The 14,470-nt window shown below is 40.4% G+C and overlaps 1 protein-coding gene across 5 annotated transcripts in view; it reads left to right on the top strand.

Moving 5' to 3' along the window:
* ESRP1 (epithelial splicing regulatory protein 1) overlaps nt 1-13,291 on the top strand; it is a 73,325-nt gene extending 60,034 nt beyond the window's left edge. For 3 of the 5 annotated variants that reach the window (XM_011937016.1, XM_011937018.1, XM_011937017.1), the window contains one exon: nt 11,752-13,291. In XM_011937016.1, the coding sequence (XP_011792406.1) occupies nt 11,752-11,772 (21 nt within the window). In that variant the 3' untranslated portion in view covers nt 11,773-13,291. Of the gene's footprint in view, nt 1-2,642; nt 2,753-11,751 lie in introns of all 5 variants that reach the window. The other 2 variants (XM_011937015.1, XM_011937014.1) reach the window with 1 other exon arrangement.
* The last annotated feature ends 1,179 nt before the right edge of the window (nt 13,292-14,470 follow it).

The raw sequence follows: 14,470 nt of genomic DNA, 5'->3' as shown, positions 1-14,470 counted from the left end.
CTTCAACCCAGGAGGCTGAGGTTACAGTGAGCCAAGATCACACCACTGCACTCCAGCCTGGGTAACAGAGCAAGACTCCATCTCAGAAAAAAAGTGTCATGGCTGGCATTTGTGGGTATTTATTTTACCACAACCATGCAATAGAGATTATTTCTACGTTTATGACTAAAAGATTCACATTCTTCAAAATTGAGATAACATAACTTCAATCTGCAGCAGTTTTTCTTTTTAGTAACTTCTTAGAACCATTCAAGGTTGGAATAGAGTTGTCCAGTATAACCAGAAACATAACGATTATGCAATATTATTTCATCTCAAGGCATTTGGCCTTCATTTCTGAAGTGCTTGGAATTTATGAACTGGAACAGTGAGTTGGGATTACATAGGAACTTCAGTTATCTAATTCAACCTATCAGATTATTCTGATATCTTCAGTAATCTGAGCTTTGAGGCAGTCATAATGCATGCACTCAAAAATCTTTACACTTAACCCAATTTTGTATCATTCTTACATAAAACACATATTTTCTACTATCTTGAAGAGTCCATGCCTTCTTGTTTCGTGTTCTCAGTTAAATTCACTATGGGGTTCCATCTTCTTTAGATTTGGCAATCAAGATGATAAAATCAGTGGATGACATTTTTTAAAAACTGTTCACTGAAGTGTAATCTGTGTTTACCTAGAGTGCATACATTGCTGTTGCTGGCTTAATGGGAGGTTTCAATTTTATTTCTAGTTATTTTATATAATTATATAATAACTATATAACTAAGCAAATATCCAGGCAATAATTGGTTGAGTAAATAAAATTTCTTTTTCTCTCTCTCTTTTTTTTTTTGAGACGGAGTCTTGCTCTGTCACCCAGGCTGGAGTGCAGTGGCACAATCTCGGCTCACTGCAACCTCCGCCTCCTGGGTTCAAGCAATTCTCCTGCCTCAGCCTCTCAAGTAGATGGGATTACACGCGTGCCACCATGCCCAGCTAATATTTTGTATTTTTTTAGTAGAAACAGGGATTCACCATGCTGGCCAGGCTGGTCTCGAAATCCTGACCTCGTGACCTGCCTGCCTCGGCATCCCAAAGTGCTCGGATTACAGGCATGAGCCACTGCACCTGGCCTGTTTTTCTCTTTTCTATGTATTCTGAAGCTGAAGAAATTTGATGGTCTCTGATTCTGTCTCTTGAAAATACATGTCTTGATGTAATAATGGCATATATAATTTTATAAATTATCTTTAAATATAATTTTTTATGTATTTTCCCCCAACCTTTAACAAAATTTCTTACATAAAACTACTCTAGGCCAGGCGCAGGAGCCCAGGAGGTCAAGGCTGCAGTGAGCCATGATTGCACCACTGCACTCCAGCCTGGGTGACAAAGAGCAAGACCCTGTCTCAAAACAAAATTTCTTACATAAAACTACTCTAGGCCTGGGATTACACCTGTAATCCCAGCACATTGGGAGGCCGAGGCGGGTGGATCACTTGAGGCCAGGAGTTCAAGACCAGCCCAGCCAACATGGTGAAACCCTGTCTCTACTAAAAATACAAAAAAATAACCATGCATGGTGGTGCACGCCTGTAGTCCCAGCTACTCAGGAGTCTGAGGCAGGAGAAGTGATTGAACCCAGAAGGTAGAAGTTGCACTGAGCTGAGAATGTGACATTGCACTCCAGCCTGGGTGACAGAGGAAGACTCCGATTAAAAAAAAAATGTTAAGAGGGCCAGGTGCGGTTGCTCCTGGCAACCTGGTTGCTCCAGAGCAAGACTCTGTCTCAAAACAAACAAACAAAAAACTACTCTTTGTGTCTTCCATACTTCACCTGGGGTGGAGGTAAAGCCAGAAAGACCAAGGATTTACAAACGACCATGAAAATACTTGATAATGAGGATGTTATTCTGGTCCGTAAAAGAAACGTGTGTATATTTTAGATAATACTTTTTCATACTGAATGGACTCTCAGGGATCCTTACACAAGTCCTTTAACATTTCCATTTGCTCTTTGTACTATCCTTGACCGTCAATGCCTTTTACATTTTCAATAGATGCGAGGTTTTGTTTCTCTTCAAGTACTGATTGTTTCTTTGGACCTCTCCTAGCAGTTTTACTTGCTGCCCTACTGGGAGAATAAGACTAATATTACAAATACATCTAATGCTATCTAAAATTCACTGCGTTGTTTGGAGATACTGGGTATTGGGCTTATTGTACAATGCCTTGCAAATAACTAGTGCTCAAATATTTGATATTTAATCATACTTGCAGTAGCCAGAAAACAGTACTATGCAAGATCTGAAGAAACTGGTCTCCTAAGAGACCAATGTATGTGTGTGTGTGTGTAATCCATGTTTTCAATCTAATGTCCCGTGTGTGTGTAATCCATGTTTTCAATCTAATGTCCCGTGTGTGTGTAATCCATGTTTTCAATCTAATGTCCATCCTAGAAGGGATTCTTATGGTATTTAAACATGTTAAGAAATAAAGATTTGAGTTAGTAGATATGTATATGGCTTGTACCTGTGTTTATTTACTCCTATCTAAATGTCCTATACTTTCATTGGTAGATCTGTTTAGTTGAAATATTATCCATAGTGACAGTTTGCCCATCTTTTGATCCTGTTTGTTTTAACTTGCGTTTTAGTATGCAACCGAGGATGGACTTATACACACAAATGACCAGGCCAGGACTCTACCCAAAGAATGGGTTTGTATTTAAGGGCCCCAGCAGTTAGAACATCCTCAGAAAAGAAGGTAAGGCTTTATGATGTGCAAGTTAAATTATAAAGGGCCAAACAAATAGACATCAAGATTCTGAAGGCATTTAGAAATCAACTGAGAGAATCCTTCTTTTCTTCAGTGTAATGTAAAATATCAGATATCCTGGAAGGAATGGAGACTAGAATTAAGTTTGTCGTCTAGGCACATAGAATCTAAGCAACATTAATGGATCAGAGTTGTTATTGTGGGGCAAAGGAAGACTTTTGCCTTTGGACATTCATTTACTATCTCTCATGTGGAGTACAAGTTGGGTATTCTTTTTTTTAATTCAGGTAAAAATTACATAACATAAAATTAACCATTTTAAACTCATTTACAACTCAGTGGTTTTTAGTATATTCACTAAATTGTGCAACTACTACCTCAATTTAGTTCTAAAACATTTTTGTCACTCCCTGTTTTCTCTCCCAATAGCTCCTGGCAACTAATCTGCTTTCTGTCTCTGTGGATTTGGCTATTCTGGATATTTCATATAAATGGAATCATACATGTGACCTTTTCTGTGTTTGTCTGTTTAGGTTCACCCTTGTAGCATGTGTTAATGCTTCATTTGTTTTTATGACTGAATAATATTTCATTTATGGACATACGACATTTTATTTATCCACTGATGGACATTTTAATTGTTTGCACTTTCTGGCTATTGTGAATGGTGCTGATGTGAGCACTCACGTATAATTATTTGAATATCTGTTTTTAATTATCTTTGGTGTGTACCCAGGAGTATAATCACTGAGTCATGTAGTGATTCTTTTGGATTGGGTATATTTTTCCTGTTTCCTCTTTTAAAAAGATTGTTGTAGAATATACACAACAAAACTTAATAATTTTAAAGTGTCCAGTAGCATTAAGTGTACATTCACATTGTCGTGCAACCAGGTACCGCCATCCACCTCCAGAACTTTCTCATTTTCTCAAACTAACATTCTGTACCCATGAAACAAGAATTCTCCATTGCTCCTTCTCCCCAGCCTATGGTCACTACCATTCTACTTTGTCTCTGTGAATGTGACTATTCTAGGTAGTCCTAAGCAGATTGATTTGTCCTTCAGTAACTGGCTTATTTATTTCACTTAGCATTATGTGTCTAAGTAGATTTGGGCATACGTTTACATGTGCTTTAATCCAAAATGATTGGAAGGTTTTTTGTTGCATGTCTTTTTCCTTTTCTAGAACTAAATGTAGACAACAGGAACCCTGATAAGTTTCTTTGAAAATAGTCTTCTAGATTAATGTTTTAAGTCCAGTTTCTCCTCAACCCCCATTAATCCACAATCTTTTCTTAAAGGATACTGGCATTCTTTGAGGCTTCTTGGGAGATGTAGTTGTAGGGATGTGTTCAGGAATTGATACTGGTTTTTATTCATTTTTGATTGTTGAGTTTTCTGAAGTTGGCCTGCTGGCATGCCCAATTCTGTTAACATTTTCATGACTGAGGACCCTGTGGGCTTTAACCATGTGGTTTCTAAACTGGAAATGAGGTTGCCAATACTTTGTCATCATTGAGAAATAAGAATTTGCATCTTAGCCCTTTGCTCTGAAGTATGGAAACCCCAGTTCTAAGTTGGAAGTGAAGATTTTTTCAGATCTGTCATTTTCGGTGAGGTTTCAGGATACTTGGTCCTACCAAGGACTGTCACGTACGAATGCTTTGCAGTGGTAATGGGTGTTCTGTAGTCTTTGTCTCAGTGGTGAGAACACATTGTTCTGGCCTGTTGATATACATTTTGGTCTGTATTTTCTTTTCATGCGTTCATTGTTGAACACAATGTTGTCTATGAGTTTGATTAACACACAGTCTATGTTTTTAAATGAGTATACTGAATAAGAAATGACTAGAAATGGAAGCTTTAGACATTACTCCAGAAATGTCTTAAACTGACTACAAACCATTACTCACCACCTCTAGTTTTCTACCCTATATTTATATATTTGGAGTCATGACAGAATAATAGATCAGGTGCTGTGTTCAAATCCAGATGTCTGCATCTTTTCATCATAGTAAAGTCAGGTGCCTTTATATTACAAATTTTAAAAAATACAAATCAGGCTAAGAGCAGTGGCTCATTCCTGTAATCACAGCACCTTGGGAGAATGAGGTGGACAGATCACTTAAGCTCTAGAAATTTGAGACCAGCCTGGGCAACACGGTAAAACCCTGTCACTACAAAAAAATACAAAAAATTACCTAGGTGTGGTGACATTTCCCTGTAGTCCCAGCTACTCTGGAGGCTGAGGTAGGAGTGTCAATTGAGCCCAGGAGGTCAAGGCTGCAGTGAGCCATGATTGCACCACTACACTCCAGCCTGGGTGACAAAGAGCAAGACCCTATCTCAAAAAAAAGGATAGATCACTGTGTGAAATACTTGGATAATTTATCTCATTTAATTATCTTACCAACTCTAGGAGATAGAATTATAAAAGTATTGGGTGCTCATTGCAAAGAATTTGGAACAGAGAGACAGGTATAAAGAAGTCACTAATAATCCCACCACCCAGAAACAAGCATAATAAATACTTCCTTTCATCCTCTCATACCCTCATGCAATTTTGGACCTTGTTTCTTTCCCCTTAACCTTGTGTTGTTTTATATATATATGTGTGTGTATATATATTTACCACCTCCTTATCAGTATCAAATTCATCATCATAACCGAGCGGCTCATGCTTTTGTAAGTACTTACATCCACAGTTTCATTTGAGACACAGCATAACCCTGCAAGGAGGCATCATGGGCCCGTTTGACAGATGAGGAAATGAAACCCAGAGAGGTTAGGCAACTTCCACAAGTCATACAGCTAATGATGAAGCTGACAAAAAGATCCAGGCCTTCTGCCTTCACTCTGAGGACTCCTTCCTGTTAACCAAACAGTAGCATGGCAAAGTGCTTCCAGTGGACTGCATGGTGGACACCGAGATATATCCACGTCCTGATCCCTGGAAACTGTGACTATTACCTTCTATGGAAAAGGCTGTAATGAGGTTCTTAAGAGGACAAGTAGATCATGAATTATCTGGCTGGTCCCTAGATACAATCACTTGTGTAAGAAAGAAGCAGAGGGAAATCAGAGACACAGAAGAGGAGGCAGCAGTGTGACCAGGGAGGCAGAGATGAGAGAGCCGTTGATACAGCTCAGGAGTGTTCCCAGCTACCAGCAGCTGGAAGAGGCAAGGACCTGACTGCTCCCTGGAGCCTCCAAAGGATGGGCAGCCCCACCAACACAATTTCTCACTCCTGGCCTCCAGAATTGTTAGAGAATGAATACCTCTTATTTTATGCCACCCAATTTATGGTAACAGCAGTGACAGGAAACTAACAATATTTTAAAAAATATATTGAAAGAGCCGGGCGCAGTAGCTCACGCCTGTAATCCCAGCACTTTGGGAGGCCAAGGCGGGTGGACCACGAGGTCAGGAGATGGAGACCATCCTGGCTAACACGGTGAAACCCGTCTCTACTAAAATACAAAAAATTAGCGGGGCATGGTGGTGGGCGCCTGTAGTCCCAGCTACTCGGGAGGCTGAGGCAGGAGAATAGCGTGAACCTGGGAGGCAGAGCTTGCAGTGAGCTGAGATCACACCACTGCTCTCCAGTCTGGGTGACAGAGCAAGACTCCGACTCAAAAAAAAAAAATATGTTAAGGGGGCCAGGTGCGGTTGCTCATGTCTGTAATCCCAGCACTTTGGTAGGCTGAAGCAGGCGGACCATCTGAGGTCAGGAGTTCAAGACCAGCTTGGCCAACATGGTGAAACCCTATCTCTACTAAAAATAGAAAAAAATTAGATGGGTGTAGTGGTGTGTGCCTGTAAGCCCAGCTACTTGGGAGGCTGAGGCAGGGGAATTGCTTGAACCTGGGAGGTGGAGGTTGCAGTGAGCCGAGATCACGCCACTGTACTCCAGCCTGGGCGACAGAGTGAGATGCCATCTCAAAAAAATAAAATAAAAAATTTGAGAGAATGATCTCATGGCTGTCTATAGGATCAGGTAAACATAGCTAACAACCACAAGGAGGTCTGGTAAAGAAGTCACACTATTCTGTCTTCTCTTGCTTTGTCCCATCCACCCAGCCAACACGTGTTGACTATCCCCCTGAATCACTGGAGATGTTGGAGATATGCCTCATTTAGCCATTCAAGATGCCCACAAACCTTTCTGGGAAAGAGACTGGGTGTCTGGCTGGAAGAAATGCTTCCTCAGATGGCCAGAAAGGGTGTTTTTCTCCACTTACTGTTACATTCCAAGGTTTTTTGTTTTTTGTTTTGAGACAGGGTTATCCAGGCTGGAGTGCAGGGGCAGGATCATGGATCACTGCAGCCTCAACCTACTAAGCTCAAGTAATCCTCCTACCACAGCCCCTGAGGACCTGGGTCTACAGGTGTAGGCTGCCATGCCTGGCTTTTTTTTTTTTTTTTTTTGAGACGGAGTCTCGCTCTGTCGCCTGGGCTGGAGTGCAGTGGCCAGATCTCAGCTCACTGCAAGCTCCGCCTCCCGGGTTTACGCCATTCTCCTGCCTCAGCCTCCCGAGTAGCTGGGACTACAGGCACCAGCCACCTCGCCCGGCTAGCTTTTTGTATTTTTTAGTAGAGACGGGGTTTCACCGTGTTAGCCAGGATGGTCTCGAACTCCTGACCTCGTGATCCACCCGTCTCGGCCTCCCAAAGTGCTGGGATTACAGGCTTGAGCCCCCGCGCCCAGCCGGCTTTTTTTTTTTTTTTTTGGGTCCCTGTAGAGACAAGGTCTCACTATGTTGCTCCAGTCTGGTCTTGAACTTCTGGGTTCAAGTGATCTGCCTGCCTCAGCCTCTCAAAGTGCTGGATACAGGCATGAGCCACTGTGCCTGGCCAAGTTCCAAGGTTTGTATTTGTTAGGTCTCAAAGGCAATGTCAGCCCCCAGATTTAAATCTATTAATGATATTTTGGCTAGTACATGGTAGCTCATGCCTGTGCATGGAGGATTGCTTGAGTCTAGAAGTTCAAGAGTAGCCTGGGCAATGTGGTGAGACCTCGTCTCTACAAAAAATTAAAAAGATAGGTGTTGTCATGGACACCTATAGTCCAAGTTACTCTGGAGGCTGAGGTGGGAGGATGGCTTGAGCCCAGGTGGTCGAGGCTGCGGTGAGCTGTCATCGTGCCACTGCACTCCAGCCTGGACGACAGAGCGAGAGTTAATGAATGAAAACAAGTTTTACAAACTTAAGTTTTATATTAATACATAACTTCTGCTGTTGTGATTACAATAATCATAGGAACATAGGGTTTATTTTTGGGTTTGTTTTTTTTTTGAGATGGAATCTCACTCTGTCGCCCAGGCTGGAGTGCAGTACTTTGATCATCAGTGTTATCTTTCCCCTTTTTGTTATTGGACTGTCAGCCTTGAGCAACAGGGCTTTGTTTTTTTGATAAGTGTGTTTTCTATGCCTTCCATAGGATCTGTTCTAAAGAGGTCAGATTACATAAACTTTCTAAATAACAAGAGAAATTCCTACTGAGAAATTTTATGCAAAAAAACACAGTATTTACCTCTATCTGGAGGGTTATCAGTTAATTACATGAAAATATAAAAACTGTGTATTTGATCATTTTGTAACTTTATGTTGCAAGTTCTTGTGTAAGATGATTAAAAAGAACAAACTTTTTATGAGATCTTAGTTTTTCCATTTAGATAATCTGAGTTCAGAATAACACAAAAAACACATAGGAAGTACTTATAGTTTCCCGAGTAGCTGGGACTACAGGCGCCCGCTACCACGCCTGGCTAATTTTTTCTATTTTTAGTAGAGACGGGGTTTCACCATGTTAGCCAGGATGGTCTCGATCTCCTGACCTCGTGATCCGCCCGCCTCAGCCTCCCAAAGTGCTGGGATTACAGGCATGAGCCACTGCACCCAGCCTTCAAGTGAGCCTTTCACTTCAACCTCCCTGGTAGCTGAGATTACAGGTGTTCTCCACCATGTCTGGCTGCAGAATTGCAGGGTTTTTAAGGGATTATAGGCTCATTCTGTAGCATATAGCACCAGTGGTGAAATCAAGATATCTTTAAAGACTTCTTTGTTGTAATACTTTAATGACAGTGTATTACAAAATAAAAACATGTTTTAACACAGATCTTATTTGAAAGGGAAATCAGATTTGTCTGCAGTTGTAACTCTCAACTATCTTTAAGTGTTTGCTATAGCTAAAGGGGAAGAGGAAACATTTTCTCTATCCTTCTGAGATCAATTTTTTTTTTTTTTTTTTGCTAGCAGTTAGGAGTCTGCAGTTTCTTCTTGTTGTTTTGAGATGGAGTCTTGCTCTGTTGCCCAGGCTGGAGTACAGTGGCGCGATCTCGGCTCACTGCGACCTCCACCTCCCAGGTTCAAGTGATTCTCCTGCCTCAGCCTCCCGAGTAGCTGGGACTACAGGTGCACACCACCACTCCCAGCTGATTTTTATGTTTTTAGTAGAGACAGGGTTTCACCATGTTGGCCAGGATGGTCTCCATCTCAACCTCATAATCTGCCTGCCTCATCCTCCCAAAGTGCTGGGATTACAGGTGTAAACCACTGCGCCCAGCCTCAGTTTCACTGTTACACAGTCAAACCCCACTGGATACCACTGGGATTAAAAAGTGTTTTGAGAAGGCTAAATGTTTACCTTTAACTTTTCCCGGCATTTCCACATTTTATCAGAATACAAAGGCTTAATTTTCAGCATCTACAAAGATGCTATTTCTTAGTATAAATGTGCTAGGAATGAAGAAGGTGGTACTCATTGACTCTAATAACTGAGAGTCCCAGGGTTGACTGATACAGCTGGATCCAAAGGTTTGTTCATCCAAGCTCACTCTCTGAGATACTCCTAGAACACTTGGCCTTCACTGGCCTGGCTTACATCCATCCCTGAAACCACAACGACCTGGGATATGCAGGGCTCTAACTGGCCCTGCCTGGGCCACTTGTTTGGCTCAGTGGTAAAACTGCGTCTTAGGGGCTTGAGATTAGGTGACGGGCAGTTTTAAATTCAGGTGCTACTGCCAAAAGAGGGGTAAAATAGATATTGATCAATAGTGTTGGGTCATTGATTTTCTTATCTGGGTTTAGTATCAAAGGAGAAGCCTTTCAGCGTGTGGTATTTTAAACTGAGTGCCAAATTGTGGTCACTTTGGAAACCACATTTAAAAGATGCATCCTAACCAGTATTTCTGTGTTTTTTAAATACCCGATTTTACATGTATACCATTTGTAGAATCTGTGTTATTAAAGCAAATTTAATCTTGAATTAAATTAATCTTCATATCCTTCTGAGACTGATTTTTTTTTTTTTGCTAGCAGTTAGGAGTCTTCAGTTTCATTGTTAAGCAGTAAAACTCCATTAGATATTTCATACTGGCCATATGAAATAAGACTGCAGTCTAAAACATTCATGTTTTTCATTTACATGTCAAAGTATGCTTAACGGCCGTGTGTAGTGGTTCACACATGTAATCTCAGCACTTTATTATGCCAGGCAAGAAGAACACTTGAGGCTGAGTTTGAGACTAGCCTGGATGACATAGGGAGACTCCATCTCTAATATATATATGTATATTTTCGATTTAGTCTAGGACCAGGTGCTGTGGCTCACACCTGTAATCTCAGCTCTTTGAGAGGTCAAGGCAGGAGGATTGCTCGAGGCCTAGAGTTTGAGACCAGACTGGTTAGGATGGTGAGAATCTGTCTTTATAAACAATTTGAAAATTAGCTGGATATAGTGGTGTGCTTGTGGTCCCAGCTGTTCAGGAGGTTGAAGTGGAGCCCAGGAATTTGAGGCAGCAACAAGCTCTGATCGCACCACTGTACTCCAGCCTGGGTGACAAAGCGAGGTCCCATCTCTTTTTGGGGGAGAAAAAAATCGGCAGTGAGCTGTGATTGGACCATATCACTCCATACTCTATCCTGGGTGATGGAGCTAGACCCTGTTTCAAAAAAGTATATAATGCCTACTAAAAGTTCTTATTTTATTCTTATTTTAAGGTTGTATGGTATATAAGTAAATCTGTATTGGTTTAAATCCTGCATCTGCCCATTACTAACTTAATCATTCTTTGCTTCAGTTTTTCCTTCTCTAAAATGGGGATAACATGATAATCTAGGTTGTATGTGGGGATGAAATAAATTTATCCATGATCCATATAAAGGTGCTAATTATCAACTAGTCATAGGTACATAGAGCCTATATGTCATGCCTTATTGCTTTTTTTTTTTTTTTTGAGACGGAGTCTTGCTCTGTTGCCTAGGCTGGAGTGCAGTGGCATGACCTTGGCTCACTGCAACCTCCGCCTCCTGGGTTCAATCAATTCTCCTGCTTCAGCCTCCCAAGTAGCTGGGAATACAAGTAGCTGGGAATACAGGCATGCACCACCACCCCCAGCTAATTTTTGTATTTTTAGTAGAGATGGGGTTTCACCATGTTGGCCAGGCTGGTCTCAGACTCCTGACTTCAGGTGATCTGCCTGCCTCGGCCTCCCAAAGTGCTGGGATTACAGGCATGAGCCACCACACCTGGCCCCTTACTGCTTCTTATTAAGTGTCTTAGAAATTATTTGGAATTTCTTATACTAGAATTTAACTTTAAAATTTTGTCTAAATGGTTTTGTTTATTTTGGTAATGATATTGAACCTCTAAGGAATGAATGAAATAGTCTCTCCAGAAAGGAGCTGAGCTGAGCAGGGAGTTGGAAACCATACATGTTAAACTAAAAACATGATACTACAAAGGGTAGGAGTGGTTCAGAATGCCAACTACTGTGTAAACCATGGAAACTTCCTTGACTAGTGCTCTACTCCCAAAGCTCTTGCCATGTAAATGCCAACTATGTCTGTGTGAAATAATAACTTGGACCATCTTAAAGCTTTTTTGTCCTTGTGGAATTTGAAATCATTTTTGTGGCTGCTGAGAATGACATTTAGAGACTATAACATTTCCTTTTATCACTTTTTTTTTTTTTTTTAAGTGTTTGAAAGATGTATGGTGATCTTGAAACTGCCAGACACAAGAAAACTTCTAGCAAATTCAGGGGAAGTTTGTCTACACTCAGGCTGCAGTATTTTCAGCAAACTTGATTGGACAAATGGGCCTGTGCCTTATCTTTTGGTGGAGTGAAAACATTTGAGCCAGTGAAGCCAAATCCTTATAGCAAGCAGCATGCAGCATACCTGGCTCTTTGCTGATTGCAAGTAGGCATTTAAAATGTGAATTTGGAATCAGATGTCTCCATTACTTCCAATTAAAGTGGCATCATAGGTGTTTCCTAAGTTTTAAGTCTTGGATAAAAACTCCACCAGTGTCTACCATCTCCACCTTGAACTCTGTTAAGGAAATTTCATTTTTGTATATTCCTGCTCTTTTCGCTTCATTTTCCTGTCTTCTGCATAATCATGCCTTCTTGCTAAGTAATTCAAGCGTAAGGTCTTAGAATAATAAAATCACAATCTTAGGAGAATGAATAAAATTGTTATTTTCCCAGTCTCTTGGCCATGATGATATCTAATAATTAAAAACAAATTAAAATAAATTTTTAAACTCCTGAAGATAAATTAGAAGAAATTGTGCACCCTCCACAAAACATACAAAGTTTAAAAGTTTGGATCTTTTTCTCAGCAGGTATCAGTTGTAAATAATGAACTAGGGGCCAAAATGCAAAACCAGAAATGAAGCAGCTACCTGTAGTTAGTAATTTCTAGTTTGAACTGTAATTGAATATTGTGGCTTCATATGTATTATTTTATATTGTACTTTTTTCATTATTGATGGTTTGGACTTTAATAAGAGAAATTCCATAGTTTTTAATATCCCAGAAGTGAGACAATTTGAACAGTGTATTCTAGAAAACGATATACTAACTGAACAGAAGTGAATGCTTGTATATATTATGATAGCCTTAAACCTTTTTCTCTAATGCCTTAACTGTCAAATAATTATAACCTTTTAAAGCATAGGACTATAGTCAGCATGCTAGACTGAGAGGTAAACACTGATGCAGTTAGAACAGGTATTGATGCTGTCAGTGTTTAACACTATGTTTAGCTGTGTTTATGCTATAAAAGTGCAATATTGGACACTAGCTAGTACTGCTGCCTCATGTAACTCCAAAGAAAACAGGATTTCATTAGTGCATTGAATGTGGATATTTCTTTAAGTTACTCATATTGTCCTTTGCTTGAATGCAATGCCGTGCAGATTTATGTGGCTGCTATTGTTATTTTCTGTGCATTACTTTAACACCTTAAAGGGAGAAGCAAACATTTCCTTCTTCAGCTAACTGGAAATGGCCCTTTAACTGCAATAGGAAGAAAAAACAAAAAGGTTTTTGTGAAAATTGGTGATAACTGGCACTTAAGATCAAAAAGAAATTTCTGTATACTTGATGCCTTAAGATGCTATCTGCCCAAAGCTCTGAAAGACTTTAAGATAGGCAGTAATGCTTACTACAATACTACTGAGTTTTTGTAGAGTTAACATTTGATAATAAAACTTGCCTGTTTAATCTCAAAGTTTGCTATTATTTTATTTTGTTTTGTTATTAGAAGAATTATGGTACTGATGGAAGTACATAGATAAGCCATCTCTTCCTAAGGTGGTGATAGGGTTTTTCTCTAAACTTATGTATAAAAGCTATCAGTGATGAAAGTACTCAAGATGGCCTGGCACGGTGGCTCAGGCCTGTAATCCCAGCACTTTGGGAGGCAAGGTGGGTGGATCACGAGGTCAGGAGTTTGAGACCAGCCTGGCCAAAGATGGTGAAACCCTGTCTCTACTAAAACTACAAAAATTAGCCGGGTGCGGTGGTAGGCACCTGTAGTCCCAGCTACTTGGGAGGCTGGGGCAGGAGAATCGCTTGAACCCGGGAGGCGGAGGTTTCAATGAGCTGAGATCATGACACTGCACTCTATCTTGGGTGATAGAGTGAGACTCCATCTCAAAAAAAAAAGGCTAAGTCTAGCCTGAATTCTAACATTTTATAGCAAGATATATTATCAGTATCACTTGACATGCAAACTCTGTTGTTAATGTGTTTCAGTTCTGAAATTAGATTATAACCCCCAAGGGCAGGGATTATGTTGTACCTACATTTCCTTCAATGTCTAGCACTTTTTTTACTTCGTAACATTTACATCAAATGTCTATATTTCTGTTCACCCAGTATGTTCTTCATAAGCATTCATTGAGTGTAGCTTAGTTAACCCAGGACAGTTTTCAGCCCTAGTCCTTGCCAACATCACCTTACAAGAATGAAGCCATTTTTTATTAATACTTTTGGTGTTTGCCATCACGTATGGTAAAGTTCTCTAGACAAGCTAGAGTCCTCACCCAAGTTTTCCTTGCTGTAATATCTCTGGTAGGCATTTAATGTTCAGACTGTTACCTACCTTCAGTAGAATCAGAGTTGCCTGGGCAAAGCTAGTGTTACTCATCTTGGTACAGCTGCTCTCTTCATGCAGGAAAAAAAAAAAAAAAAAAAATTGGCAGAAGGAAGTGGAGTAAGGGTGATGGGAAAGAAAGGGAGAATGAGGGAAAAGAGGACTGGGATATGTGGAAGAACCTTAAAGTTCCACCTCTTATGTGTATAGTCTTCTGCCTGCATTCTCCAGCTCTCGGGGAAAACAAAAGCTTAACAAAAGTAGACAGAATGAACATCCATGTATTTTTTTTTTTTTTAAGCAATCCAGAGG

This window comes from Colobus angolensis, unplaced genomic scaffold (assembly GCF_000951035.1).
Source record: "Colobus angolensis palliatus isolate OR3802 unplaced genomic scaffold, Cang.pa_1.0 Scaffold16, whole genome shotgun sequence".
In the NCBI taxonomy this organism is placed as follows: domain Eukaryota; kingdom Metazoa; phylum Chordata; class Mammalia; order Primates; family Cercopithecidae; genus Colobus; species Colobus angolensis.
Note: the sequence above shows the minus strand (reverse complement) of the source record. Positions and strands in the feature narration are given on the sequence as shown.